The sequence below is a fragment of the Mobula hypostoma genome, chromosome 7 (genome assembly GCF_963921235.1).
Source record: "Mobula hypostoma chromosome 7, sMobHyp1.1, whole genome shotgun sequence".
NCBI classification, from domain to species: Eukaryota; Metazoa; Chordata; class Chondrichthyes; order Myliobatiformes; family Myliobatidae; genus Mobula; species Mobula hypostoma.
In genome coordinates, this window is record NC_086103.1 from 123,706,581 (window position 1) to 123,734,303 (window position 27,723).

Below are 27,723 nucleotides of genomic sequence, written 5' to 3' on the forward strand. Positions count from 1 at the left end.
GTGGAGAGGAGGTTTCCTATGGTGGGGGGTGTCCAGAACTAGAGGGCATAGCCTCAAAATTGAGGGGCGACCCTTTAGAACAGAGGTAAAGAGAAACTTTTTCGGCCAGAGAGAAATGAATCTTTGGAATGTTTTGCCACTGACAGCTGTAGAGGCCAAGACCATGGGTATATTTAAAGTGAAAATTGATCATTTTCTGATAGATCAGGGCATCAAAGGTTACAGCGAGAAGGCAAGTTGTATGAAGTTGAATGGGATCCGGGATCAGCCATGATGGAATGGCAGAGCAGACTTGATGGATTGAATGGCCTGATTTTACTCCTATGTCTTATGCTCTGATGGTCTTATGGTGTCTTTTTGGTATAATTCATGTATTCATGGAAACCAGAATAAACATAGCTTTCAAGAATACTGAAAATATTTACATTCCGAATCATTTAAATCCATTCCAAACTGTTATAGACATACTCAAGCAACTAGTTTTTGTTTTACTAACAAGAAATTTAAAGATGAGGAACAAATGCTTACCACAAATTAGCCTTAAGCATTCACATGTGAATGCAGTCTGTGTGGACAGGAAGTAACATCTCTTCCTCATTGACAATCAATACATGAATACCCCAGGGATGCATCCTTAGCCCACTCGTCTACTCGCTCTTCAATCATGAATATGTGGCTAGGCACAGCTGAAATGACATCTATAGATCATCTGGTTGAGTGATGTCACAACAACGACCTTACACTCACTGTTGGTAACTCCAAGGAATTGACTGTGACCTTCAGGAAGTGGAAGTTGGAAGAACACACACCGGTTCTAATTAGGTGGTCCACAGAGGAAACGGTGAGCTGCTTTAAGATCCTGGGCCTCAAGACCTCAGAGTATCTATTCTGGGTCAAAGATATTGATGCAATCATGAAGAAGACATGCCAGCAGCAATACTTTATTAGGAGTTTGAGGAGATTAGCTATGTTAGCAAAGGCTCCAACAAGTTTCTACTCATGTGCTGGAGGTATCAATGCTTAGGACTGAAAAAAGCTGCAGAGGGTGTAGACTCAGCCATCTCCATCATGGGCACTAGCCTCTCCACTACTGAGGGCATCTTCAAAAGGCTTTGCCTCATGAAGGTGGCATCCATTTTGAAGGACTCTCACCATCCAGGACATGCCCTTTTCTCATTACTACAATCAGCATGAGTTACAGGAGCCTGAAGATGTGCATTCTATGTTTTGGGGACAGCTTCATCTCCACCATCAGATTTTTGAATGTCCCATGAACCCATGAACAACACTTCACTATTTTATTTTCTTTTTGCATTGTTTATTTTTAAAATATATTTCTTATTGTAACTTAGAGTAATTTTTACGTATTGCACTGTACTACTGCTGCAAAACAATAAACATCATGGCAGTGTATGTAGTGATAATAAACTTGATGCTGATTCTCTCCTGAAGTTGGTGGCAGTTTTGCAGGGAAATACTGAAAGTTACATGCAAAGCTGTTAGCACTTCCTTCTAAAATCTGGCCATATCTTTGTAATTTCAACTTCTGTCAGCACAAAAGCCAGACGAACATAAGGAATGAGTTCATGTTATGCTGCAGATCAGAAGAAAGTGCCTCGCCGGGTATATATTATTTCAGTCACAAAACAGTTACAGTGGTATAACAAATGACTCAAGTCAAAGCTTTTGTGGAGTACATAAGGGATTGTATAGGAAACACACACAAATTGCTGGAGGAACTCAGCAGGCCAGGCAACATCTATAGAAAAAGCACAGTCGCCATTTCAGGCCAAGACTCTTCGGCAGGACTGGAGAAAAAAAGATGAAGAGTAGATTTCTTTCACCTTCACCAGTCCCCATCCCGTTTTCCCTCTGTCACCTTAATTCCTTGCCTGCCCATCGCCTCCCTCTGGTGCTCCAGCCCCCTTTCTTTCATGGCCTTCTGTTCTCTCCTGTTGGATTCCCCCTTCTCCAGCCCTGTCTCTTTAACCCATCAACTTCCCAGCTCTTTACTTCATCCCTCACTCTTCCTGTTTTCAGCTATCACCTTGTGTTTCTTTCTCCCCTCCCCCACCTTTTAAATCTACCCCTCATTATTTTTTCTCTCTAGTCTCGGCCCGAAATGCTGATTACACTTTTTTCTATAGATGCTGCCTAGCCTGCTGAGTTCCTCCAGCATTTTGTGTGTGTTGCTTGAATTTTCAGCATCTGCAGAATTTCTTTTGTTAGGGATTGTATAAACCATTTTAGCTTTTTGTTATGTAAATCTGTGTGTGTAAGTTAAATGTAAACACATGTACAACCTTGTTATCAAATGCACCTTCTGTCAATGGAGGTTTACGTTGTCATTGTAATTTGCTCATTCATATTGATAATAAAAATTTGCCTTGGAAAGCGGCCAGTGTGTGAGTGGGCCAGTGAAGGAGTGGAGCTTTGAGGCTTTGACTCGAGAGATTCTGGCAGTTCTGGCAGTTTTGGCAGTTGGTCTGTGCAATCAAGTCAATCAAGATTTGAATAGATCAGCAGAAAGCCGTTGATTAGACAATCAAGATTTGAATAGCTCAGACTCAGCAGAAAGCAGCTAATTGGGCAGTCGAAGTCAGGTGACCAAACATTTTGAAAAGCTAAAACAGATAAATAGAGGGATAGCTCAAGCGAAGGTGCCAGTGCGTGAGTGGGCCAGTGAAGGAGTGGAGCTTTGAGGCTTTGACGTGAAGAGGCGGAGGACAAGCTTAATCGCAATTAGTCTTTACAATGCCTCCTGAGACAGTGATGTGCCTCTCATGTGAGATGTGGCAGTCTTGGGGGAACTCCCCTCTTCCGCAGAGTCACATCTGCCAGAAGTGCATACGGCTGGGCGATCTGGAAGACCGTGCAAGGAATCTGGAGCAGCAGCTCAATGACCTTCGACTCATAAGGGAGAATGAGGCAGTCATAGATGAGAGCTACCGGGAGGTAGTCACACCTAGGCTGTCGGAAGCAGGTCGTTGGGTGACAGTCAGAGGGGGGAAAGCGAAGGTGAGCAGACAGGTAGGGCAGAGCACCCCTGTAGCCATTCCCCTGAATAATAAGTTTACCGTCTTGGATACTTTTGGCGGGGGATGACCGACCAGGTGTGAGCCACGGTGGCAGGGCCTCCAGCACTGAGTCTGACCCTGTGGTGCAGAAGGGTGGGACGGAGAAGAGGAGAGCTGTCGTCACTGGAGACTCTATAGTCAGGGGAGCAGACAGGAGATTTTGTGGACGTGAGAAGGACTCCCGCATGGTTTGTTGCCTCCCGGGTGCCAGGGTCCGGGACGTCTCTGACCGGGTGCACGACATCCTGGTACGAGAGAGAAAGCAACCAGAAGTCGTGATACATGTTGGGACCAATGACATAGGCAGGAAGAAGGATGAGGTCCTGAAGTGTGAGTTTCGGGAACTAGGCAGAAGGCTGAAGAACAGGACCTCAAGGGTGGCGTTCTCAGGATTGCTACCAGTGTGACGTGACAGTGATGGTAAGAATGGGAGGAGATGGCAGTTAAATGCGTGGCTGAGGAGTTGGTGCAGGGAGCAGGGTTTTAGATTTTTGGATCATTGGGATCTCTTCTGGGGAAGGTGGGACCTGTATAGATTGGATGGGTTGCACCTGAACTCGAGGGGGAGGGATATCCTTGCAGGTAGGTTTGTTAGCGTGGTTCGGGAGGGTTTAAACTAATTTGCAAGGGGGATGGGACCCAGAGCGATAGAGCAGTGAAAGAAGTGCATGGAGTAAAGCCAGATCTAACATATAGAGAGGCTTTGCGGAAAGAGAAGCAGAATAAACGGTGTAAAGACAGTAAGGTAGAAGGGCTGAAATGTGTGTACCTCAATGCAAGAAGCATCAGGAACAAAGGTGATGAACTGAGAGCTTGGATACATACATGGAATTATGATGTAGTGGCCATTCCAGAGACTTGGCTGGCACCAGGGCAGGAATGGATTCTCAATATTCCTGGATTTCAGTGCTTTAAAAGGGATAGGGAGGGCGGAAAAAGGGGAGGAGGGTTGCCATTACTGGTCAGGGATACTATTACAGCTACAGAAAAGGTGGGTAATGTAGCAGGATCCTCTTTTCAGTCAATATGGGTGGAAGTCAGGAACAGGAACGGAGCAGTTACTCTATTGGGGGTATTCTATAGGCCCCCTGGTAGCAGCAGAGATACAAAGGAGCAGATTGGGAGGCAGATTTTGGAAAGGTGCAAAAATAACAGGGTTGTTATCATGGGTGACTTTAACTTCCCTAGTATTGATTGGCACCTGATTAGTTCCAAGGGTTTAGATGGGGCAGAGTTTGTTAAGTGTGTCCAGGACGGATTCCTGTCACAGTATGTGGACAGGCCAACTAGGGGGAATGCCATACTAGATCTAGTACTAGGTAATGAACTGGGTCAGGTCACAGATCTCTCAGTGGGTGAGCATCTGGGGGACAGTGACCACCGCTCCCTGGCCTTTAGCATTATGATGGAAAAGGATAGAATCAGAGAGCACAGGAAAATTTTTAATTGGGGAAAGGCAAATTATGAGGCTATAAGGCTAGAACTTGCGGGTGTGAATTGGGATGATGTTTTTGCAGGGAAATGTACTATGGACATGTGGTCGATGTTTAGAGATCTCTTGCTGGATGTTAGGGATAAATTTGTCCCGGTGAGGAAGATAAAGAATGGTAGGGTGAAGGAACCATGGGTGACAAGTGAGGTGGAAAATCTAGTCAGGTGGAAGAAGGCAGCATACATGAGGTTTAGGAAGTAAGGATCAGATGGGTCTATTGAGGAATATGGGGAAGCAAGAAAGGAGCTTAAGAAGGGGCTGAGAAGAGCAAGAAGGGGGCATGAGAAGGCCTTGGCAAGTAGGGTGAAGGAAAACCCCAAGGCATTCTTCAATTATGTGAAGAAAAAAAGGATGACAGGAGTGAAGGTAGGACCGATTAGAGATAAAGGTGGGAGGATGTGCCTGGAGGCTGTGGAAGTGAGTGAGGTCCTCAATAAATACTTCTCTCCGGTATTCACCAATGAGAGGGAACTTGATGATGGTGAGGACAATATGAGTGAGGTTGATGTTCTGGAGCATGTTGATATTAAGGGAGAGGAGGTGTTAGAGTTGTTAAAATACATTAGTACAGATAAGTCCCCGGGGTCTGACGGAATATTCCCCAGGCTGCTCCACGAGGCGAGAGAAGAGATTGCTGACCCTCTGGCTAGGATCTTTATGTCCTCGTTGTCCATGGGAATGGTACCGGAGGATTGGAGGGAGGTGAATGTTGTCCCCTTGTTCAAAACAGGTAGTAGGGATAGTCCGGGTAATTGTAGACCAGTGAGTCTTACGTCTGTGGTGGGAAAGCTGTTGGAAAAGATTCTTAGAGATAGGATCTATGTGCATTTAGAGAATCATGGTCTGGTCAGGGACAGTCAGCATGGCTTTGTGAAGGGCAGCTCGTGTCTAACAAGCCTGATAGAGTTCTTTGAGGAGGTGACCAGGCATATAGATGAGGGTAGTGCAGTGGATGTGATCTATATGGATTTTAGTAAGGCATTTGACAAGGTTCCACACAGTAGGCTTATTCAGAAAGTTAGAAGGCATGGGATCCAGGGAAGTTTGCCCAGGTGGATTCAGAATTGGCTTGCCTGCAGAAGGCGGAGGGTGGTGGTGGAGGGAGTACATTCAGATTGGAGGATTGTGACTAGTGGTGTCCCACAAGGATCTGTTCTGGGACCTCTACTTTTTGTGATTTTTATTAACGACCTGGATGTGGGGGTAGAAGGGTGGGTTGGCAAGTTTGCAGTTGACATAAAGGTTGGTGGTGTTGTAGATAGTGTAGAGGATTGTCAAAGATTGCAGAGAGACATTGATAGGATGCAGAAGTGGGCTGAGAAGTGGTAGATGGAGTTCAACCCAGAGAAGTGTGAGGTGGTACACTTTGGAAGGACAAACTCCAAGGCAGAGTACAAAGTAAATGGCAGGATACTTGGTAGTGTGGAGGAGCAGAGGGATCTCGGGGCACATGTCCTCAGATCCCTGAAAGTTGCCTCACAGGTGGATAGGGTAGTTAAGAAAGCTTATGGGGTGTTGGCTTTCATAAGTCGAGGGATAGAGTTTAAGAGTCACGATGTAATGATGCAGCTCTATAAAACTCTGGTTAGGCCACACTTGGAGTACTGTGTTCAGTTCTGGTCACCTCACTATAGGAAGGATGTGGAAGCATTGGAAAGGGTACAGAGGAGATTTACCAGGATGCTGCCTGGTTTAGAAAGTATGCATAATGATCAGAGATTAAAGGAGCTAGGGCTTTACTCTTTGGAGAGAAGGAGGCTGAGAGGAGACATGATAGAGGTGTACAAGATAATAAGAGGAATAGATAGAGTGGATAGGCACCACTGCTCAATACAAGAGGACATGGCTTTAAGGTTAAGGGGTGGGAAGTTCAAGGGGGATATTAGAGGAAGGTTTTTTACTCAGAGAGTGGTTGGTGCGTGGAATGCACTGCCAGTGTCAGTGGTGGAGGCAAATACACTAGTGAAGTTTAAGAGACTACTAGACAGGTATATGGAGGAATTTAAGGTGGGGGCTTATATGGGAGGCAGGGTTTGAGGGTCGGCACAACATTGTGGGCTGAAGGGCCTGTACTGTGCTGTACTATTCTATGTTCTATGTTCTATGTTCTATGTTGCAGGAAACTGCTCTTTTCCATATAACTTTACCTTTTAATTTCCCATATAATTACAACATCTTACATGTACTTATGTAAGTACAAAGTATACACCTTATGTACTGTATCTTTTGTAAGTTCAAGTACAACAAATCCTCTTCACCACCTTTATCTATTCAACTATTTATAGTCTTAGTAAATTCTAATAGAATCTCAGATCAGATATCCCGTACTTAATGCATTTGGGCAGAATCACCATAAATTGATTATTTTCTTAATTACCCTTTCCTTAGTCTTTTCTTAGCACTACTTTTCATTGGTGGTAGATGAAGCACGAGGATTAGGGTATTGTAATGATTGATTAATTGGGAGTGGATGTTAGTGGGTGTCAAGAAATGGTACACATCTTGATTTTGTGTATTAATAGCCCTGAATGGTGATGGACATTATAAGACCACATGACATAGGAGCAGAAAAGCAGAATTAGGGCATTTGCCCATTGAGTCTGCTCCACCATTTCATCAGTCTGGACAGCATCCCAGGGCAGGTACTCAGATGTGCAGCACATCTGGCTGGTGTGTTTGCAGATATTTTTAATCTCTCCCTCTCCTAGTATAGAGTGCCTTCTTGCTTCAAAACTTCCATCATTGTACCTGTACCTAAAAAGACCATGTCTGAACGACTGACATCCTGTCACACTCGAACCTGCTAATTAAATTTGCAGATGCTGCTATATTGATTGGCCTTATCTCAATAACGAGGCAGCCTACAAAGAAGAAGTAATCACCCTGACACAGTGGTGTCAAGAAAACAACCTCTCCCTCAATGATGCAAAAACAAAGGAGCCGGTTGTGGACTACAGGAGGAATGGAGACAGGCTCATCCCTATTGACATCAATGGATCTGGGGTTGAATGGGTGACCAGCTTTAAGTTCCTCAGTATACATATTACCTAGGACCTCACTTGGTTTGTACGTAGCAGCTGTGTGGTGAAAAAAGCACAACAGCGCCTCTTTCACCTCAGATGGTTGAAGAACTTCGGCATGAGTCCTCAAATCTTAAGGACTTTTTACAGGGGCCCAGCTGAGAGCATCCTGTCTGGCTGTATCACTGCCTGGTATGGGAACTGTACTTCCCTCAATCGCAGGACTCTGCAGAGAGTGGTGCGGACAGCCCAGCACATCTGTGGATCTGAACTTCCCACTATTCAGGACATTTACAGTGACAGGTGCATAAGAAGGGCCCGAAAGATCATAGGGGACCCGACTCACCCCAACCACGAACTGTTCCAGCTGCTACCATTTGGGAAACGGTACTGCAGTATTAAAGCCAGGACCAGCAGGCTCCAGGACAGCTTCTTCCATCAAGCCATCAGACTGATTAAATTACACTGACACAATTGTATTTCTAAGCTATATTGATTGTTCTGTTGTATATCTAAATGTACATACTATTTATTATAAATTACCATAATTTGTACATTGTATATTCAGATGGAGATGTAACATAAAGATATTTACTCATGTATGTGAAGGATGTAAGAAGTTAATTCAATTCAATGCTGATTTATTATCTCTGTCAACCCCATTCTCCTGCTTTCTGCGCGTAACCTTTGATGCCCTTACTAATCAAGAACCTATCAACCTCCATTCTAAATATACTCAATGACTTGGCCTCCACAGCCATCTGCGGCAATAAAATTGACAGATTTACCACCCGCTGACTAAAGAAATTCCTCCTCATCTCTGTTTGAAAAGGATGTTCTAATATTCTGAGGTGCTGTTCTCTGATCCTAGAATCCCCTACTATAGGAAACATCGTCTCCATGTCCACTCAATCTAGGCCTTTCAGTATTCGCTAGGTTTTAATGAGATTCCTGCTCATTATTTTAAACTAAAGGCCCAGAACTATCAAATGTTCCTTGTATGTGAACCTTTCATTCTCATGGACTTCCTCTAGATCCTCTCCAGTGCCAGTACATCCTTTCTTAAATAAGGGGCCTAAAACTGCTCACAATACTCAAATGTAGTCTGAGTAATGCATTATAAAGCCTCAAAATTACATCCCTGCTTTTATATTCTAGTCCTCTCGAAATGAATGACAACATTGCATTTGCCTTCCTTCCACCAATTCAAGCAGCAAGTTAACCTTTTGGGAGTCCTGCACAAGGACTCCCAAGTCCTTTTGCAATTCTGATTTCTGAATTTTCTCCCATTTAGAAAATAGTCTGTGCCTTTATTACTTCGACCAAAGTGCATGACCCTACACCTCACTACACTATATTGAATTTACCACTTCAAATCTCTGCTTTCTTAATACTATCTGCCCTTCCACCTATCTTTGAATTGTCCTCAAAATTTCCCAAAAAGCCATCAATTCCATCATCCAGATCATTAACATATAATGTGAAATGTAATGGTCCCAATACCGACTTCTGCAGAAAGCGCCAATCATCGGCAGTCAACCAGAAAAGGCCACCTTTATTCCTATTAATTCCCTCTTGCAAGTCAGCCAATCTTATATCCATGCTAGTATTTTTACTGTAATAGCATGGGCTCTTACCTTATTAAACAGCCTCATGTGCGGCACTTTGTCAAAGGCCTTCTGCAAATTCAAGTAAACAACATCCATTGACTCTCCTTTGACTATCTTGTCTAATATTTCCTCAAAGAATTCCAACAAATTTGTCAGGCAAGATTTCCCCTGACTTTGGCCTATTTGATCATGTGCCTCCGAGTACCCTGAAACCTCATCCTTAATAATAGACTCCAACATCTTCTCAACCACTGAGGTCAGGCTAACTGGCCTATAATTTCCTTTCTTTTGCTTCTCTCCATTCTTAAAGAGTGGAGTGACATTGACAATTTCTCAGTCCTCTGGAACCTTTCCAGAATCTGGTGTTTCTTGAAAGATCACCAGTACTGCCTCCATAATCTCTTCAGCAACCTCTTTTGGAACTCTGGGGTGTATTCCATCAGGTCCATTGACTTATGTACCTTCAGACCTTCCAGCTTCCCAAGCACCTTCTTAGTAATAGCAACTACACTCATTGCTGACCCCTGACACTCTTGAATTTCAGGCATACTGCTGGTGTCACTGCTTTGTGACTGACGCAAAATTTAGTTCATCCACCATTTTTTTTTGTCCTCCGTTACTACGTCTGCAGCACCTTTTTCTAGTAATAAAATGTCCATTTTTGCCTCTCTTTTACTGTTTATGTATCTGAAAAACTTCTGGTATCCTCTTTTATATCATGAGCCAGCTTACCTTTTCTCTACTTAGTGCTTTTTTAGTTGCCGTCTTTTGGTTTTTAACCAACATCTGGAGCTCTTGTTCTAGTCTTGTGCTTTGTAAGGTAGAGTGGCAATTATATTGATTTTAATTTTTCTGACTTGTATTTTAAGAGAACTGAGTAAGTAAGTTCTGTTTTTCTCATATGATATTCTTTGGCTTGCAAGAGAAATAATATTTTCATCCCTTTATTGTTTATATTGAAAACCTTACTGGTTTTGGCATTCTATTTTTATTGTATGGAATTTTTGAAGATTTGAGGATTATGTTTCTCAATTTGATGTATTTTTGGAAATGTGGTTGTCTTAGATCTACCTCTTGTGCATCTGTTTCAATGATATCTTAACTAAGAACAATACAGTGCAAAGCAAATCACTGCTGATTCTTTCAAGATTTTCAGAACTCTCAATTTTTAAGCTAGTATGTAGAACTAACTTTGTTTGCAGTTCATGAATATCATTCACCCAGTTTCAATTAAAATTACCCTGCAGTTCCAGTACCAGCAACCTGGGTTCAACACCCCGTGTCTGTAAGGAGTTTGTACGTTCTCCCTGTGGCCATATGAGTTTCCTCCGGGTGCTCTAGTTTCGTTCCACAATCCAACGATGTACTGGTTGATAGGTAAATTTGTCATTATAGTTGTCTTGTGACTAGGTGAGTGTTAAATGAGGGGTTGCTGGGTGACATGGCGGGAAGGGCCTATTTTGCGCTGTACCTCAAATAAAAATAAAAGTAAGCATTATATTCAGCAGTACTTTCTTAATTTTACTATAATCTTGTTTTATGATCTTATTCCTAGTTTCTTGAATGACTCAACTGCAATGTAGTCATTTCTGCCCACTGAAGTAAGAGTCTGTAAGTGATGATTATTATAACATCACTTGTCTTTTGTGTTTTATTTTTAAAACCATGTGGTAAAGGTTGCCATGCATCAACCTGCCTAGACTAGGAAAATTGCAGTAAAAAAATGGCAGTTCAGGTCAGATAGTTGACCTCAGATATTTTACATTTGTTTTTGGTTAGAAATATTTAAAGAAAAGCATATATTTGATTATTATGGTATTATTAAAGCATTATTGGATAGACCCTTTTTAATGATATCTGAACAATATATTGATCTTTAGGAATGAACTGGTAAATTCATTTTATTCTTTAGTTTGATTTGACAAAATACTTGTTCTATTTTCCTTGCACCTGAGCCAAACAAAGTGGATTCACTAAGTTTAGCTCCCAGGCAGATGAGTTTATTGTTAAACATGGGAAAGAGAAACAGAAATAAGCCCTTTCATCAGGTGAAGGCTTTTATGATCAAGGCTTTTGATCTGAAGCATCAATTCTGTTCCTCTTTCCAGATGCTTCCTAATCAGCTGAGAGTTTCTAATATTATGTTTTTAATTTGCATTTCCTGTGTCTGCATTTTAAAACAAATCTATTTATTATTAAGGCTACCCAACAATCTATCATAGAGCTTAGACAAAATCACTTTCAATACAAATAGTGCTTCTGCGCCAATGTGCTTTAAACTTATCACTTGATAAGGTATTAGTTTAAGTTCATTTAATTTGATGTTTGAGAGGATGCATAAGCAAATATTTGAGAATATAATTTTCAATTTATTATTTGCTTTTTATACCAGAGAAATGCCCATGGTTTTACTTGGATCTGATATAGAAATGTTTGTGAACATTTCTTTTTTTTAAATAATTTTTTTTATTAGTTTCTACAATGCAACAACAAAAAACAGTTAAAAAAAAGAGGTTTATACAGTGCAAAACAAACATATCAAATGTACAGTTCATAACAGTTAAGGAAAAGCACCCTTAGTGGAATCGTATAAAGTTAGTTACCACACCCTCCTCCCACTACCCAACTCCAAGCCAACCTTATGATATATAGAAAAGTTGATCAGAACTTTTATCACCACAGAGCTGTATTTATAAAAAGAAGGTATATTGCCTACTACCGGAGCTATAATGTGTTTACACATCATAAAAAAAACGTAAATCTTAACTGAAAGAAGCTAGAAGTAAGGGATTTAAATGCAAAAGAAAAAAAGGAGGGATAAACCCTTAATCTAAGCGGGAATTATGAAAATATTCAAGAAAAGGTCCCCACACCTTTTGGAACTTTATGTCCGAATTAAGAAGTGAATAATGAATCTTTTCATCGTCTAAGCAGGGCATTATGTCTCTGAGCCATTGATCATGAGTGGGTGGGGCAACATCTCTCCACTTAAGAAGGACTGCACGTCTGGCCAAAAGAGAGGCAAAAGACAATGTACGACATTTAGTCGGATTCGGGTGCATGTCAACTTCTCCCGAGGTGCCGAAAAGATCAATCAGAGGGTTAGGTTCTAAGTAGCAATTAAGTATATGGGATAAAGTTAAAAAGACATCTCTCCAGAATTTCTCCAAGCTAGAACAAGCCCAGTACGTATGAATAAGGGAAACCTCGCCCCCTTTACACTTGTCGTAACAGGGACTAATATCAGGATGGAACCACGATAATTTAGTTTTAGACATATGAGCCCTGTGTACAACCTTGAACTGTGAAAGGCACTGGCGAGCACATAAAGAAGTTGAATTAACTGATTGAAGAATTGAATCCCAAATCTTGTCGGACAGAGGAAAATTTAAATCATGCTCCCAGGCAGTTTTAATTTTGTCAAAGAGGGCTCGCCTCAAATTCGCTAACATATCTTGAATAGTGGATATTAAACCTTTACCCAGTGGGTTCATATGAAGAAACAAGTCCACAATATTTTTATCGGGTACCTCAGGAAAGTTTGGTATTAAAGGGTTGATGAAATGTCTAATTTGGAGATATCTGAAGAAATGAATGTTGGGTAGGTTGAACTTTACAGACAGTTGTTCAAAAGTTGCAAAGCGATTGTCTATGAAAAGATCTTCAAAGCACCTAATGCCCTTTCTGTGCCAGTCTTGCAATGTGAAATCCTGCCGAGAAGGCTGAAAAAGATGATTATGTAGAATAGGACTAGAGAGAGAGAAACCGTGAAGACCATTATATTTTCTGAACTGAGCCCATATTCTCAGAGTGTGTCTGATGACAGGATTAACAATTGATTTAGGCAGATGGCAAGGAAGTGCGGATCCAAGAAGTGCAGGAATGGAGAGATTCTTATAAGAGTTCAACTCCATTGCCACCTGTATTGGGCAGTTAGACTGATTATATAAGTAAGACCAAAAGATAAGACAAAGTATGTTGACTGCCCAGTAATATAAATGAAAATTGGGCAAGGCCATACCCTTTTAGGTTTTTGAAGGTGAGTCTTATTTAGTCTGGGACGTTTTCCTTTCCATAAATAGGACAAAATAATAGAATCTAACGAGTCAAAAAGCTTTAGAAATAAAAATTGGTAAAGATTGAAATAAGTATAAAAATTTAGGAAGGATATACATTTCAACAACATTAATCCCACCTATCAGAGACATAGACAGGGGTGACCACTGTACTAGACTCTGTTTTATATGGTTTAAAAGATTAGTGAAATTTTCTCCAAAAAGACACGTATAATTCCTTGTTACTGTAGTGGCAAGGTAAGTAAATTGATTATTTACTACTTTAAAAGGGAGGTTATGAAATTCTAATATTTGTGCTTCTCTGTTTATTGGAAAGAGTTTGCTCTTATGTAAACTAAGTTTGTATCCGGAAAGCTGGCTAAATTTGTTAAGAAGTGAAAACATTGGGGATAGGGAGGTAGTCAGATTTGATATAAAAAGTAAAAGATCATCAGCATAAAGAGAGGCTTTGTGCTCAACAACCCCCCCCCCCATCCCCATCAATTCGGCACAGCTACGAAACGCAATTGCCAATGGCTCTATGTCCAGATCAAAAAGTAAGGGACTTAAAGGGCACCCTTGCCAGGTGCCACGTTTAAGGTTGAAAGGTTGGGATTGCTCAGAGTTGGTCAAGACAGAAGCAGTGGGGTGTGAATATAAAAATTTAATCCATGTAATAAAACTTCGTCCAAAATCAAATTTTTCTAAAACGGCAAAAAGGTACCACTCCACATGATCAAATGCTTTCTCAGCATCTAGAGAGATGACATATTCAGGAATCCCAGCTGAAGGTGAGTATAAGATATTAAATAGACACCATATATTAAAAAAAGGGAGACGATTTCTAATAAAACCGGTTTGGTCTTCAGAAATAATTAAGAGCAGAATGTTCTCCAATCATGGGCCAAAACTTTAGCCAAAATTTTAACATCAACATTTAGCAAAGAAATCGGCCTATACGAAGAACACTCTGATGGATCTTTGCCTTTTTTCGCTAAAAGAATGTACATGCCTCGTTAAATGATGCTGGCAACTTGTTTAAACAAGTTGGATAAAACTAAAATTAGTTGAGGCGAAAGAAGTGAGGAAAATGATTTATAAAATTCTACAGAGAGCCCATCAAGTCCAGGAGATTTACCAGAAATACAGAAATAGCTGAGGACATTTCCTCTAATGATAATGGCTCATTCAGTTTTGCTTTGAGATCAGGAGAAAGTGTAGAAATATTTAAACTATTTAAAAATGCTCGACAGAAATGTTATCATTTAAAGATTCAGAAGACATTTCTTATCACCTTCTAATAACTTGAAGTATTTCTGAACATTTTAATAATCTAAGCATTACTTTTCCCCAAAATTAATAAAATGAATGTTATGCCCATATTGCTGCTCAAGTATTTTTTTTGTTTTAAATGTTCTAATTCTGTAGGAAGGAATGAAATGTACTCGTTGTTACTAAACTATTTCATATTTTGTTATTAAATCTTACAACAATAGATTATTCTTACATATTGTAAATTGGTTGCTTAGTGACCCAATTTAAATTGTAGCACCGAGCACACTAACCAGCAACATTGGCTTGCTTCTCTGCTTTTAGAATTTTGTTCTATTGAAATCAAGTTATGAATTTCTGGGCATCATGCTTTGTCTTACTCCTAAAATTAGCTTGGACACTTCAAGTAAGAAATTACTGTAGTACATTGAAGTGATATTTGCAGCAAGCACACAGAATGATACAATTCCCCATGCAGTGTATGGATTTTTTGCTATATTATGGGTGTATTTGGACTTTGTTTCAGGAGCAATCCGTGTTGGTCACTCTAGGATAACTAGCTATTATATTCCATTGCCTTTTCTAATTTTCTCCTTTTCCATCCTTGTCAGGAAACGCTGACTCGGTTGTATGGCACAGTAAATATTTATACGGCTATTTGTCCAGATAAATATAGAATCATTCTTGGAAACTCAATTTTGCATTGAATGTTTAATAAAATAACTTAGAGATTGGGCTAATACAATAAAAACAGCAAATGTAGAAAGCACTCAGCAGACCATGCAGCATCTGTAGAAAGAGAAACAAAGTTAACATTTTAGATCAAATACCTTCCTCAAAATTGGAAAAGTGAGAAAATTAATTAGATTTAAATTATAGAGAGGTTTGGGAAGGTAAGATAGCACAAAGGGAATGCCTTTGACACGGGGAGACTGGAGTTGCTCAGGGAATGTTGATATTTACAGAGCAGCACAGATAAAATACTGGAGGAATTCAGCAGGCTAGGCGCCATCTATGGAGTGAAATAAACAGTTGACATTTCAGGCGGTCACCTTTCATCAGGACTGGAAAGGAAGGGGGAAGAAGCCTTTAAAAAAAAATGGAGGGAGGGGAAGGAGTACGAGCCAGCAGGTGATAAGTGAGACCAGGTGAGGAGGAAAGTCTCAGGAGGGGTTGAAGTGAGAAGCTGGGAGTTGGTAGGTGGAAGAAATCTGATGGGAGAGAACAGTGGAAAGGGAAAGAGGAGGGGCACCAGAAGGAAGTGATGGGCAGGTAAGGAGAAGAAAATGGGTGATGGAAGCCAGAATGGAAAAAGAGAGAATGTGGTTGGGCAGGGGGTAGAAATTACCAGAAATTAGAGAAATCAATGTTCATACCACCAGGTTGAAGGCTGCCCAGGTGGAATATGAGGTGTTCCTCCTCCAACCTGTGAGTGGCCTCATTGTGACAGTAGAAGGGGCCATGGATCAACATATGAGAATGATTTAAAATGGGTGGCCACCGGAAATCCCGCCTTTTGTGGCAGATGGAGCAAAGGTATTTATAGTGATATTTACAATGTCTTGTCCTTGCAGAGATATTCTCTTTATCCTGCCTACCTGCATCTAACTTCCCCGTAACTTAAAAGTAATTATTTTTCTCACTTTCCAATTCTGATAAGTGGTCTTCGGCGTAAAACTTGAGTGTTGTTTCTGTTTACACTTATGCTACTTAATCTGCTGAGTATTTTAAGTATTTCTTGTTTTTATTTCAGCTTTCCTTAAACATTCAGCTAACTTGCTCGAAGTATGTTGTGTTATAAAACAGTATTTTTGGATAAGTGATTTCATAAATTCTAATATTAATGGATCTGTTCGTAATTTGCAGTTTATACAAATAAATTTTCTGGGATTTCCATCTTAAACTGAATCACTGAACTATAGGCCAGTTTATTCATAGTTTATGAGAGGCATATTCATTTGAATTGGGAGATTCAAGTCATGTTTACTGATTTATGAAAGAGATGCATTCCTAGAAAATGTTTAGCTTACAGCTTACAGTTCATCATTATATTGTACAAAGTTAAAGTATGGAACAGTTAGTCTCTTATTGCTCCTGTATAACAATTACGTCTGTTGGATAGCAGAAAAGCCATCCCCTGACAGGGAGATCTGCTAATAACTAGCTTTTGTATTGACCAGCTCCAGGATATAGTACAATGGGATTGGTTTATTAGTTCAGGGTTGAACTTAGTAAATATTTTGCAAATCCCTCCATTTAAAAGTAGAGTACAGGCTCCTGGTAATATTAGATGGGGCTCATTTGGTCATAATTCTTTGGCTGTATCTGCTCACAGGAAGGATTTTACTTCTCTCCTCAAGCATACTGGAATTTATTTGATTTTTGTTGCAACATTTGTTTACTTGTATTGTTCTAATTTCAACCTGATTTGCTTTACTATAAAGATCTTTCTGATTAAGTTTAAATGTTTTGAATCATTTGAAATTTTAACCATGGGTGAGTCTGATCTGCATGTGTACTTTTGCTATCTGAACATCAATGTGAAGATTATTATTGAGTACTCAATAGCCCTGACAATCACCCCCTCTATCACTTTACTGATGATTTAGTGCAGACTGATAAAGAGGTATTGAGCAGGATTTGAATTCTTTTGAATTTTGTGGAAAAGGCCAAACCTATGCAAATTTTAACCTTGGCAGGTGTGTCCCAGGGGTAAGACTAGTTCAGATCCATAAGCCTTTGATATTCTTAAGGTCCTATTTTCCACATGGTGATCTAATGTTTTATAAATAGAGTGAATTAAATTGAGCAAAGACTGATTTCTGTGATGGTATGCACTTACATCTATGAAATAACTCAGTAATATGAATGGTGTTCATATTGCTGTTGCATTTTCAAAATTTTGTGGTGCTTTATTGCCTATATATATCAGTTGGAAGAAATGTCTTAGTTTGTATGGAGTGGGTTAACATCCTTAATTGAATGTTGGCTGTGCATTTTTCTTTTGGGTTCTGGAGCTCTGCCATTGTACCTATTAGCACTTTCAGAGCTGAGCCTGTATTAATATTCTTAATAAAATATGAATAATGAACTAAGGTAAGGTATAATTACAGCCTTTAAATTTATTTTCCACTTGTACTATCACTGTTGAAAGAGACCATTTATTCTAGTTGATGTGCTCCTATTTCCCAGCATTTATTGGAGTGTCGGTGATTTCATTCTTAATCACGTTGTTGTTTTTCGTGTCAATGCTCTCCTATTAGCATAACCTCCTTTGTATAATCAACACAAGCAGTTGTCTCAATGTGGTGGCACATCCATGATGTATATTGTATGTAACACACATTCATACAAAGTTTTAAGTTAGGTCTATTTGTTGCAAACAATTACTGCAACTGAATTCGGTGTTACCGTATCAATTCATAGTCACTATATGGGCAAGGCAATCATGTGTTAAAAATTTGTAGCCCTTTGCTACATAGGGGGAAATTGATCAGAGGTTCATGTGAAGCTTCAGATGATGCTTTATATGCTGCAACTGAAAGTCAAAAGTATTACACATAATATGTTAAGGAGATGCTACTGAGTGTCAGATAATGTTTTTGTGTTATGACATCGCTCTTGCCTCTGGTTATTAGGTTAATCCCTGTGATGTACAAGCCCAGCTGCTTGACTTGACTGACATGGAAGAACAGCAATATGATCAGGAGTTTGAAGATGCTGTGAACTTTAAAGAAGGCACTGAATCCCTCCAGGTCAGTTTCAACTTTGGCCAGTGAAGCCCATTAAAAAAAATATCTGAACTCTTCCAGTTGTTGAGACTATTTTCAAATAGGCTGGCCTCAGGCCTAGTCACTTAATAAACAGTAAATCCTTTCTAAAGTAGTAGTAACGTAGGCATTTTTTCTTGAAGCTATAGTAATAAATTCACAGCAAGTTTTTGTTTCATGCTTGTGAGGTCATAGTTTAAAGTAAATCTCCTTGCTTAACTTTAACATCCTCGAGTCTTAAATCATCAATAATAACATGATAACACTAAATCTAATAGTTGGAACTTACTGGTAAAAAGGGCAAAATAAAGAACATATATTTTGAATGATATCCAAGAGTAAGTTATAGTCATTGTCAGTTTTTTGAAACATAGTCACTGCAGGAAATGTAGTAATCATGTTATGCATTATCATGATCCAGAAAATATATTGAGGTTACTGAGCAAATGATCTGTTTAAATTATATTTTTGAGGAGTAAATATTGGAGTGATGCCTCCAGCTCTTCTTCCAATTGTACCTTAGGATCTTGCATATCCATGACAGAGCAAGTTTGGTTTAATGGCTCCTTTGAAAGACTGGGTCAAGCTAGTGGTGATTAGGCAGAGAATACATGTGGTGGCAAGAGTAATGTGCTAACAGTAACTCTAATCTTCTAATGTCTTCACTTAAGAAAATCAAATATTGGAAAAGAATTTTTTCTTTAAAAAGAAACCTACCTTCATAGAGGCATTGGATGGAAGAAACTAACTTTATATCCTTGGAGGATATTGACAACGAGCAGTTAAGAGATGAAAAAAATTAATGGGGTAAAGTAAGTCTCCAGAAATGAAAGGTGAAATTTCTGCTGGCAATTGTATAGGTATGACTGGAACAAAGTAAGGACAATCCACATAAGTAGAGTTTGGATGATTAGAATGGGAGGAAGGTCCTTTCATCAAATATGTCAAATTCTACAGAGAGGTCAAGAATGATGGAGATCACATAATGTACTAGGTTATAGTTAGGAATCCTGTTTTTTATGATTGTGGCTAAAACAGTTTTGTTCCTATATGAAAGGGAGAAATTTGATTATTGGCATTTGATGAAAGTACAACAAACCTAATTTTTTTATCATTAAGTAGAAAATACAAATAAATCACACAAAATAGTATATAGCAAGTCACAATGATTTCAAGGCTCATAATTCTTAGTCACTACTTGATTGTTGCTGTTGTTGGAAGAATTCCAATTCACTCGTGAAACCACCCCTGGGCCCCAGGCACTGATCATGATCTTGGTTTGGGTAAAGTCCAATGAAACAGGGAAAGGCCACCCAATATTTTCACAAGCTTCACAAGGCAGAGAGACCCAGAAAAAAAGTGGAATATTAAGATTCCTCTGAGAGCCAAATTAGACTTGATTTCCTGAATTGTCTCTTTCCATATCATGAGAGATATAAATATATAAGTTCAAGGATGTGCTCAAAACCTCCTTGGAAAAAGTGCAATATCTCCACAGAGTCCTTGGGAATCTCTGACTCATGACAGCTTAAAGTGGAGTAGGTGAATATGGAATGGTATTGAGAACCTCAGATCCATGCATTTACCAGTTCATAGAAATCCTGTATAAGTAGTGGTGGGAGATAGAACACCTTACAACTAACCAACTGCCTGCACATCAGCTATCAGCTCCTCCGTTTATGGAAGATTCTATGGTTCCTATGAGCTTCATAAAAATAATTGAAAGTAAAGTATTCATTCCAAGGTGTGCCTTCAGGGAAGAGAATTTTAGTATTAGTTGCATTTTAGAGTAAAAGATGAAAGGGAAATACAAATATCTTGGCAATCCTATGCATCCCATGATTAACATTTACTTTGATGTCTTTTCATTACACGTGGAGCTAATGACATTTCATTTTTGTTAACACTTGAGGTGAAACATTTTCATGCTCACAGTATGTTGAAAAAATAGGTAACACCCACTTATCTCCCTGTTTAGCACATTATTTGTACTGTATATAGATTGCTTATAATTTACATTTACCTTTAGTAATAGAAGTACCATGATTTTTTGTCTTGATCCATCCTTGTTTTTGTCTCCAAAGCAAATTTGTGTGCATATATGTGATCCTCAGTAAAACTGGTTTTCAGATTGTAGACTCTTTCCCAGGAATAGGCAAATCAAAAACAAATTTATTAAGCTATTCAATTCTTTATCATTAATTCTTAGGATAGAAGTAAGTTGCTTGGCAGTGCTGAATTGTACATTACTTTAAGGAGTTTTGACAAGAAAATCAAAAGTAGAAGTTAATGAACATTTAATCGGGAGAACATTCCTATTTTTTTTCATCATCTGAAAATTGGTGATGAATCCTACGTTCACAATAGGTCATACAATGTGACTGCCTCCATCGGTCAGAGTAAACCGTGCGTAGATACTGCATTCTAGCTGTCTAGATATGTAAGCCCGGGCAGTACAATATGGAGAGCATGCTGTTGTCCATGTAGCAAGCTCTCCCTCTCCACACATCTGATGAACCCAAAGGAACAGCAGAGACCGATACAGTTTGGTACCAGCAGCGTTGCAGGGGTTACCAGTCAGCATTGAACTCAATATAGGACAGCCTTAGGGACTCCAGCTCTGGACTATTCCCTCAGGATTTACTCCCGAATCCTTCCCCATGAGTGGGTATAGCCACAAGGCAACAGAGGTTTGAGATTAGAGTTTTCCTTCTCCTAGATGAGCTGTCATCCACGGCTAATCACCTCTCACCCCATCTGCCCAAAGCCTCTGGTTTTAAGGTGCCAGTAACCCACCTTTGTCCCTTCTCCTGTCAGTAGAAACAGTCCTGTCTGGCTTATTAGCTAAGCAACATGTGAAGGCCAGGAACTGGGCTTGGTTTTCAGAGGCTATCTGAGGCATATGCCATTGAGAGCATTTAATAGGTAGTGGGAGCTTGTCTCATTGCTAGCCCCCGCCCCCCCGGCTATAACAACCTTAACGAACCAGGCCATACAATAGTGTTTTTCATAGTTGCATACGTATGTTTATAAATAAATATCTTGAAAAATGTCTGTCATATATGAAAACTACATATCAATCAGACACATTAAAACACTGTTCATCTGCTTATGGGAAACTCTGATGTCCTATTCTTTATTTTTTGTAATTCAAATTTTTATTATTATTTATTCTTATTTAACGAAGCAGCACAGCATATCATAGAGCAGATACAGTACAGCATATTTATTGATATATTGAAAAATGATAAGTGTTCCACCAGTGAATCCATAAGTATTGCAGACCATAAGATAGCAATGTTTAAGAGGCATTTAGACAGACATATGAACAGGCAGGGAATTGAGTGATGTTAGCCACGACCTGGCAGATGTGCAGATTAAGTTGTATCATGTTATGGGCCAAAAGGCCTTTTTCTGTGCCATATTGTTCTATATTTTATTAACATTTTCACAATATCTTTACGCTATGACAGAGTCGCAGCTCTGGAGTATGTCATCAGTTTCTGTACCGAGAACAGTCTATTATATATCTGTTCATATTGAAATCATGTTTACCAGAATGATGGCTGGTTTGGCTGTTAATTGGTTGGTGTTTCTGCACATAGAAACCATAGAAAAACTACAGCACAGAAACAGGTCTTTTGGCCCTTCTTGGCTGTGCCGAACCATTTTCTGCCTAGTCCCACTGACCTGCACACGGACCATATCCCTCCATACACCTCCCATCCATGTATCTGTCCAATTCATTCTTAAATGTTAAAAAAGAACCCGCATTTACCGCAGCTCATTCCATACTCCCACCACTCTCTGTGTGAAGAAGCCCCCACTAATGTTCCCTTTAAACTTTTCCCCCCTCACCCTTAATCCATGTCCTCTAGTTTTTTTCTCCCCTTGCCTCAGTGGAAAAAGCCTGCTTGCATTCACTGTATCTATACCCATCATAATTTTATATACCTCTATCAAATCTCCCCTCATTCTTCTACGCTCCAGGGAATAAAGTCCTAACCTATTCAACCTTTCTCTGTAACAGATTCTCAAGTCCCGGCAACATCCTTGTAAACATTCTCTGCACTCTTTCAACCTTATTTATATCCTTCCTGTAATTTGGTGAACAAAACTGAACACAATACTCCAGATTCGGCCTCACCAATGCCTTATACAACCTCATCATAACATTCCAGCTCTTATACTCAATACTTTGATTAATAAAGGCCAATGTACCAAAAGGTCTCTTTATGACCCTATCTACCTGTGATGCCACTTTTAGGGAATTTTGTATCTGTATTCCCAGATCCCTCTGTTCTACTGCACTCCTCAGTTCCTTACCATTAACCCTGTATGTTCTACCTTGGTTTGTCCCTCCAACGTGCAATACCTCACACTTGTCTGTATTAAACTCCATCTGCCATTTTTCAGCCCATTTTTCCGCCCATTTTTCCAGCTGGTCCAAGTCCCTCTGCAGGATCTGAAAACCTTCCTCGCTGTCTACTACACCTCCAATCTTTGTATCATCAGCAAATTTGCTGATCCAATTTACCACATTATCTTCCAGATCATTGATATAGATGACAAATAACAATGAACCCAGCACTGATCCCTGTGGCTCACCACTAGTCACAGGCCTCCACTCAGAGAAGCAATTCTCTACTACCACTCTTTGGCTTCTTCCATTGAACCAATGTCTAATCCAATTTACCACCTCTCCATGTATACCTAGCGACTGAATTTTCCTAACTAACCTCCCATGCGGGACCTTATCAAAGGCGTTACTGAAGTCCATGTAGACAATATCCACTGCCTTCTCTTCATCCACTTTCCTGGTAACCCCCTCGAAAAACTCCAATAGATTGGTCAAACATGACCTACCACGCACAAAGCCATGTTGACTCTCCCTAATAAGTCCCTGTCTATCCAAATGCTTGTAGATTCTGTCTCTTAGTACTCCCTCCAATAACTTACCTACTACCGACGTTAAACTTACCGGCCTATAATTTCCCGGATTACTTTTCGATCCTTTTTTAAACAACGGAACAACGTCAGCCACTCTCCAATTCTCTGGCACCTCACCTGTTGACAGCGACATTTTAAATATTTCTGCCAGGGCCCCTGCAATTTCAACACTAGTCTCCTTCAAGGTCCGAGAGAACACCCTGTCAGGCCCCAGGGATTTATCCACTTTAATTTTCCTCAAGACAGCAAGCACCTCCTCCTTTTCAATCTGTACAGTCTCCATGATCTCACTACTTGTTCCCTTAATTCCATAGACTTCATGCCAGTTTCTTTAGTAAATACAGACGCAAAAAACCTATTTAAGATCTCCCCCATTTCCTTTGGTTCCACACATAGCCGACCACTCTGATCTTCAAGAGGACCAATTTTATCCCTTACAATCCTTTTGCTCTTAATATACCTGTAAAAACTCTTTGGATTATCCTTCACTTTGACTGCCAAGGCAACCTCATGTCTTCTTTTAGCCCTCCTGATTTCTTTCTTAAGTATTTTCTTGCACTTCTTATACTCCTCAAGCACCTTATTTACTCCCTGTTTCCTATACATGTCATACAACTCCCTCTTCTTCTTTATCAGATTTGCAACATCCCTTGAGAACCAAGGTTCCTTATTCCTATTCACTTTGCCTTTAACCCTGACAGGAACATACAAACTCTGCACTCTCAAAATTTCTCCTTTGAAGGCTTCCCACCTGCCGATCACATCTTTGCCAGAGAACAACCTGTCCCAATCCACACTTTTTAGATCCTTTCTCATTTCTTCAAATTTGGCCTTCTTCCAGTTCAGAACCTCAACCCTAGGACCAGATCTATCCTTGTCCATCCTTGTACATTAAACAACATACATGGGAAAAGGTAATCTAGAGTGAGATAATGATGGATTCAAAATTAAATTTGAATAGCAGATAAGCATTCTGGTTGGAATTGTAGTCCGATGCAGTTTCTATAAAGTTTGAAACACTTTGTAGCCAGTCCTTATTTACATTTGGCTTCTGATCCGCCAGAAACAGTGAAATGATGGCCATCTAATTTATTTGAAGTGCATGAAATTTCACACAGGACATAGCTATAACAGGCACTATTTATTAGTAACTAGTTTGATTTACTCTCATCTATGGATGGGCCTAGTACTCAGCAAGTCCTATACTGAATTCAGGCAGAATGTCATTGGCATCCAAACAATCTCACTGAAACCCAGTTCTGCAATGAACAATGATGGTCTTTCTGTTTTCAGGGGGAGAGGTGCCTCTGAACTGTGTTTAGCACAAAAATGACAGTGTAATCTGTAGGTGGTACGTAGATCCTTTTTGTTGTTGTTTGTTTCATCACAGTGTTGTTTTGTGCTGGTAGATAAGATGTTTTAGAGTATTTTGACTAGCTGCATCAATGACCGTTTTCAGGTTGGGAGGCTGGCTGCTTCCCAGCTGCACAGAGAAACAATAGTCATTGGAGAAGGAAAATGGAACATTATACACTTCATTTAAAATGTGATAATCTAATCCTCAAGTTATGGATTCTGTTTCCAATATTTTTTCCTTCTCGCATACATCTTGTTTAAAGAAACTGCAGACAAGCAGTTATCAAAGGAGATGTAAGCTTGCTGCAAAAGTACCTCATTCTTGTCCTCTGTTGATAGGATGTAGATGCACCTAGGCTAACTTAGGGATTTCCAGAACAAAAAAACAATTGGAAAAGGGCCAAGTGCAACATGAGTACCTCAATACTTGATGGCAATAATTCTTTGTCTTGTTTATGAAGCTGTCGATAAATTGTTGTGTGGATTGTGTTAAAGATGCTGGCCTCTATCTGGTGTGTCAAAAAATTAGGCCGAAGATTTGTGAATAATGCCAGAAAGAAAAATATATCATTGGTAAGATTCATAATTTCACAGTAGAATATGTTCTAATATCGAAAAATAGGGAATTTGAACAGTAACTATCCACAGGAAAGGTTATTGTTGATAGATGATATATAACAGTTTAGTTATAACGAATTGTGGTATGGAATGTTTTAATTTGTAACAAAGGAGATTAATTAAAATGCATTATTGCTTATAACATTTTCTGAAAATTAGAAAAAAATTAAGTATCTGGATTTTTAATTTACTCGTGGTTATATTGTTTGTAGTACCTGTTGCTACTTTGTTGATCTCAGAAAGTATGAGCTAATTTTTAGAATGCATTTGTTTCACAAGGTTAAGTCATCATAATGTTTTCTAGTTTCCACTCTGTTTTAAGTGCTTCTATGCAAGAATATTTCTTGCGATAATTTATTTGACTAATGTACAATCTACTGCAAAACATCAGATTTTTATATATCTCACTTTGTAAACACGAGATCTTTCAGCACCAATAGGTGATCTGCTGCAGAATGATGTTTTCCTTAGAGTGTTTTATTAGGAAAATGTGCTGCAGAGAAGGATTTGTAAATAGAAAGGGAAAAATAAGTTAAGAAAAATTCATTGCATATACTTTATCTATCAAGATTTGTACTTCACACAACCTTGATCTAGATAATTTTTGTTTTCAAATTATTGCAATATTGTCAGGCTTTTAAAAAAACAATCCAGTCACATTAACTTACCAAAATCAAAATAATGATGCATATATTTAATTCGAGCAAATCTGAAAACCCTTAATTGTTCAATTTCTGAGTGAAGTTATATGGAACAGAGAAATTGCTGTGGTTAAAGGGAAGTAAAGACAAAATACAGAGTAGATGGAAGGAGAGAGTACATGACATGGTGGTGTAAGGGAAAAAAGATTGATTTCTGCCTTAGAGGTGAAATGCGCTTGAGTTGAAAGTTGACCTTTTGCAACACATTTTATAAAGCCATATATCTGCCCTAGTAGTCTTTGATGGAGTGCTACTTTGAAAGGTTTCCAGGTGCATTTAAAAGCAGTTCAATGGGTTTAATTAAACATAATGTAATTAAAACATTAAAACAAAATTAAATAAGCTGACTCATACACTTAGCTTTTACCTCATAGTTGGTGACCCCATTCAAATTAATACCATGATATATTTTCTTGTCAAGGGAAAATTTAATGCAAACATAAGAGCAAAGAGCCATTCTTTTGACTAATTTGAAAAATTAGTTATTTTTGAGAGGATGATTGTAACAAAACAATTGCCATTCAACTATCAGGATGCAAGAGTAGGCATTTTCTCAGTTAAAAAAAACAGTAGAAATAGAAAGTCTGTAAGGGAAGTGAAATGCAGGAAGGCACCTGAAGGTGTCTGCAGACTTGTAGAATAGATGTATAATTTGTGGTAGTTCAATATTGGTAAGTGTAAAATGACATATTTTGTGTGAAAAATAAGATACATTTTCAGAAAGTCTTTGTCTAAATGGGATAGAAGAATAGAATGATCTAAAAACGTGTACCATTTAATGTGGCATTGGAATTTATTAACCCTATAGAAAGCCAGCCATTGGATTCATTTTCAGAACATATTTGAAAGGTAGCAAGATTATGATAATCTTATTTAGAATCATGGTTAAGCCACTCCTGGAATACTTGTGTAACCAGGTGACCACTGGATCTTATTCAGTATTGTTAAGAGTGTACTTAGACATCCATCTGGGTTATGCTAGAATAGTTGTCTGTGCCTTTAAGGGAGACAGTGATGTTATTACGCACGCGCGGGATAGTGGGGAGACCATTTTGCTTTCTACGGAAGACGTGGTATGGCGTTGGAACTGGATTCTTCCCAGTGTGTGCTGGGCATGGTGAGGAAAGATTTTCTCAAGTGAATGACTCAACGCTGGATCGCGTGGCTTGGGCAAAGTTCCTCACCATCCAAGTAGGATTGCCACTACCATATTTGTACCATATTAGTTCTGGTATTTCTATACTGCGTACGCAATTCTGTCCATACACAAGGGTGTGAATCGGAAGTTAAAATGAGATTGTAACGGCAAGAGCTGTTTGTAAATTCGTTCATTTTGTTTCGCGACCCTCTACTGGCGCTTAAATGTTGAAAACCGATAAAGGAATTAAAACCCGAAAAAGTCTTTGTTGTCCTGAGTGTGTACTTTTTCCCCAGGCTACACTTGTCATACCTGAAACATTCCATCTCAGGCAACATCCTGGTGAAACCTTTCTGCACCTGAGTGCAAAAACCCTTCCCAAAGTATGATGATTTCCACAAATTACTTCAGTTGAGGCCAAACCAATCTCTTATAATATTGCACCATTATCTTCCCTGCTTCAGTATGACATGCCTTTTGATGTAGCTGGATTTTCACGAAGAAAATAACAAATATACATTTCATAGTCATAGTCATAGTCATACTTTATTGATCCCGAGGGGAAATTGATTTTCATTACAGTTGCACCATAAATAATTAAATAGTAATAAAACCATAAATAGTTAAATAGTAATATGTAAATTATACCAGGAAATTAGTCCAG

At 39.3% G+C, this 27,723-nt stretch overlaps 1 protein-coding gene across 4 annotated transcripts in view; it reads left to right on the forward strand.

Annotated features, from left to right (window-relative positions):
- Positions 1 to 27,723, forward strand: part of dlg2 (discs, large homolog 2 (Drosophila)) — an 841,994-nt gene that overhangs the window by 261,007 nt on the left and 553,264 nt on the right. For all 4 annotated transcript variants that reach the window (XM_063053945.1, XM_063053946.1, XM_063053947.1 and 1 more), the window contains one exon: positions 18,165 to 18,281. In XM_063053945.1, coding sequence (XP_062910015.1) covers positions 18,165 to 18,281 — 117 coding nt within the window. The remainder of the gene's footprint in view (positions 1 to 18,164; positions 18,282 to 27,723) is intronic.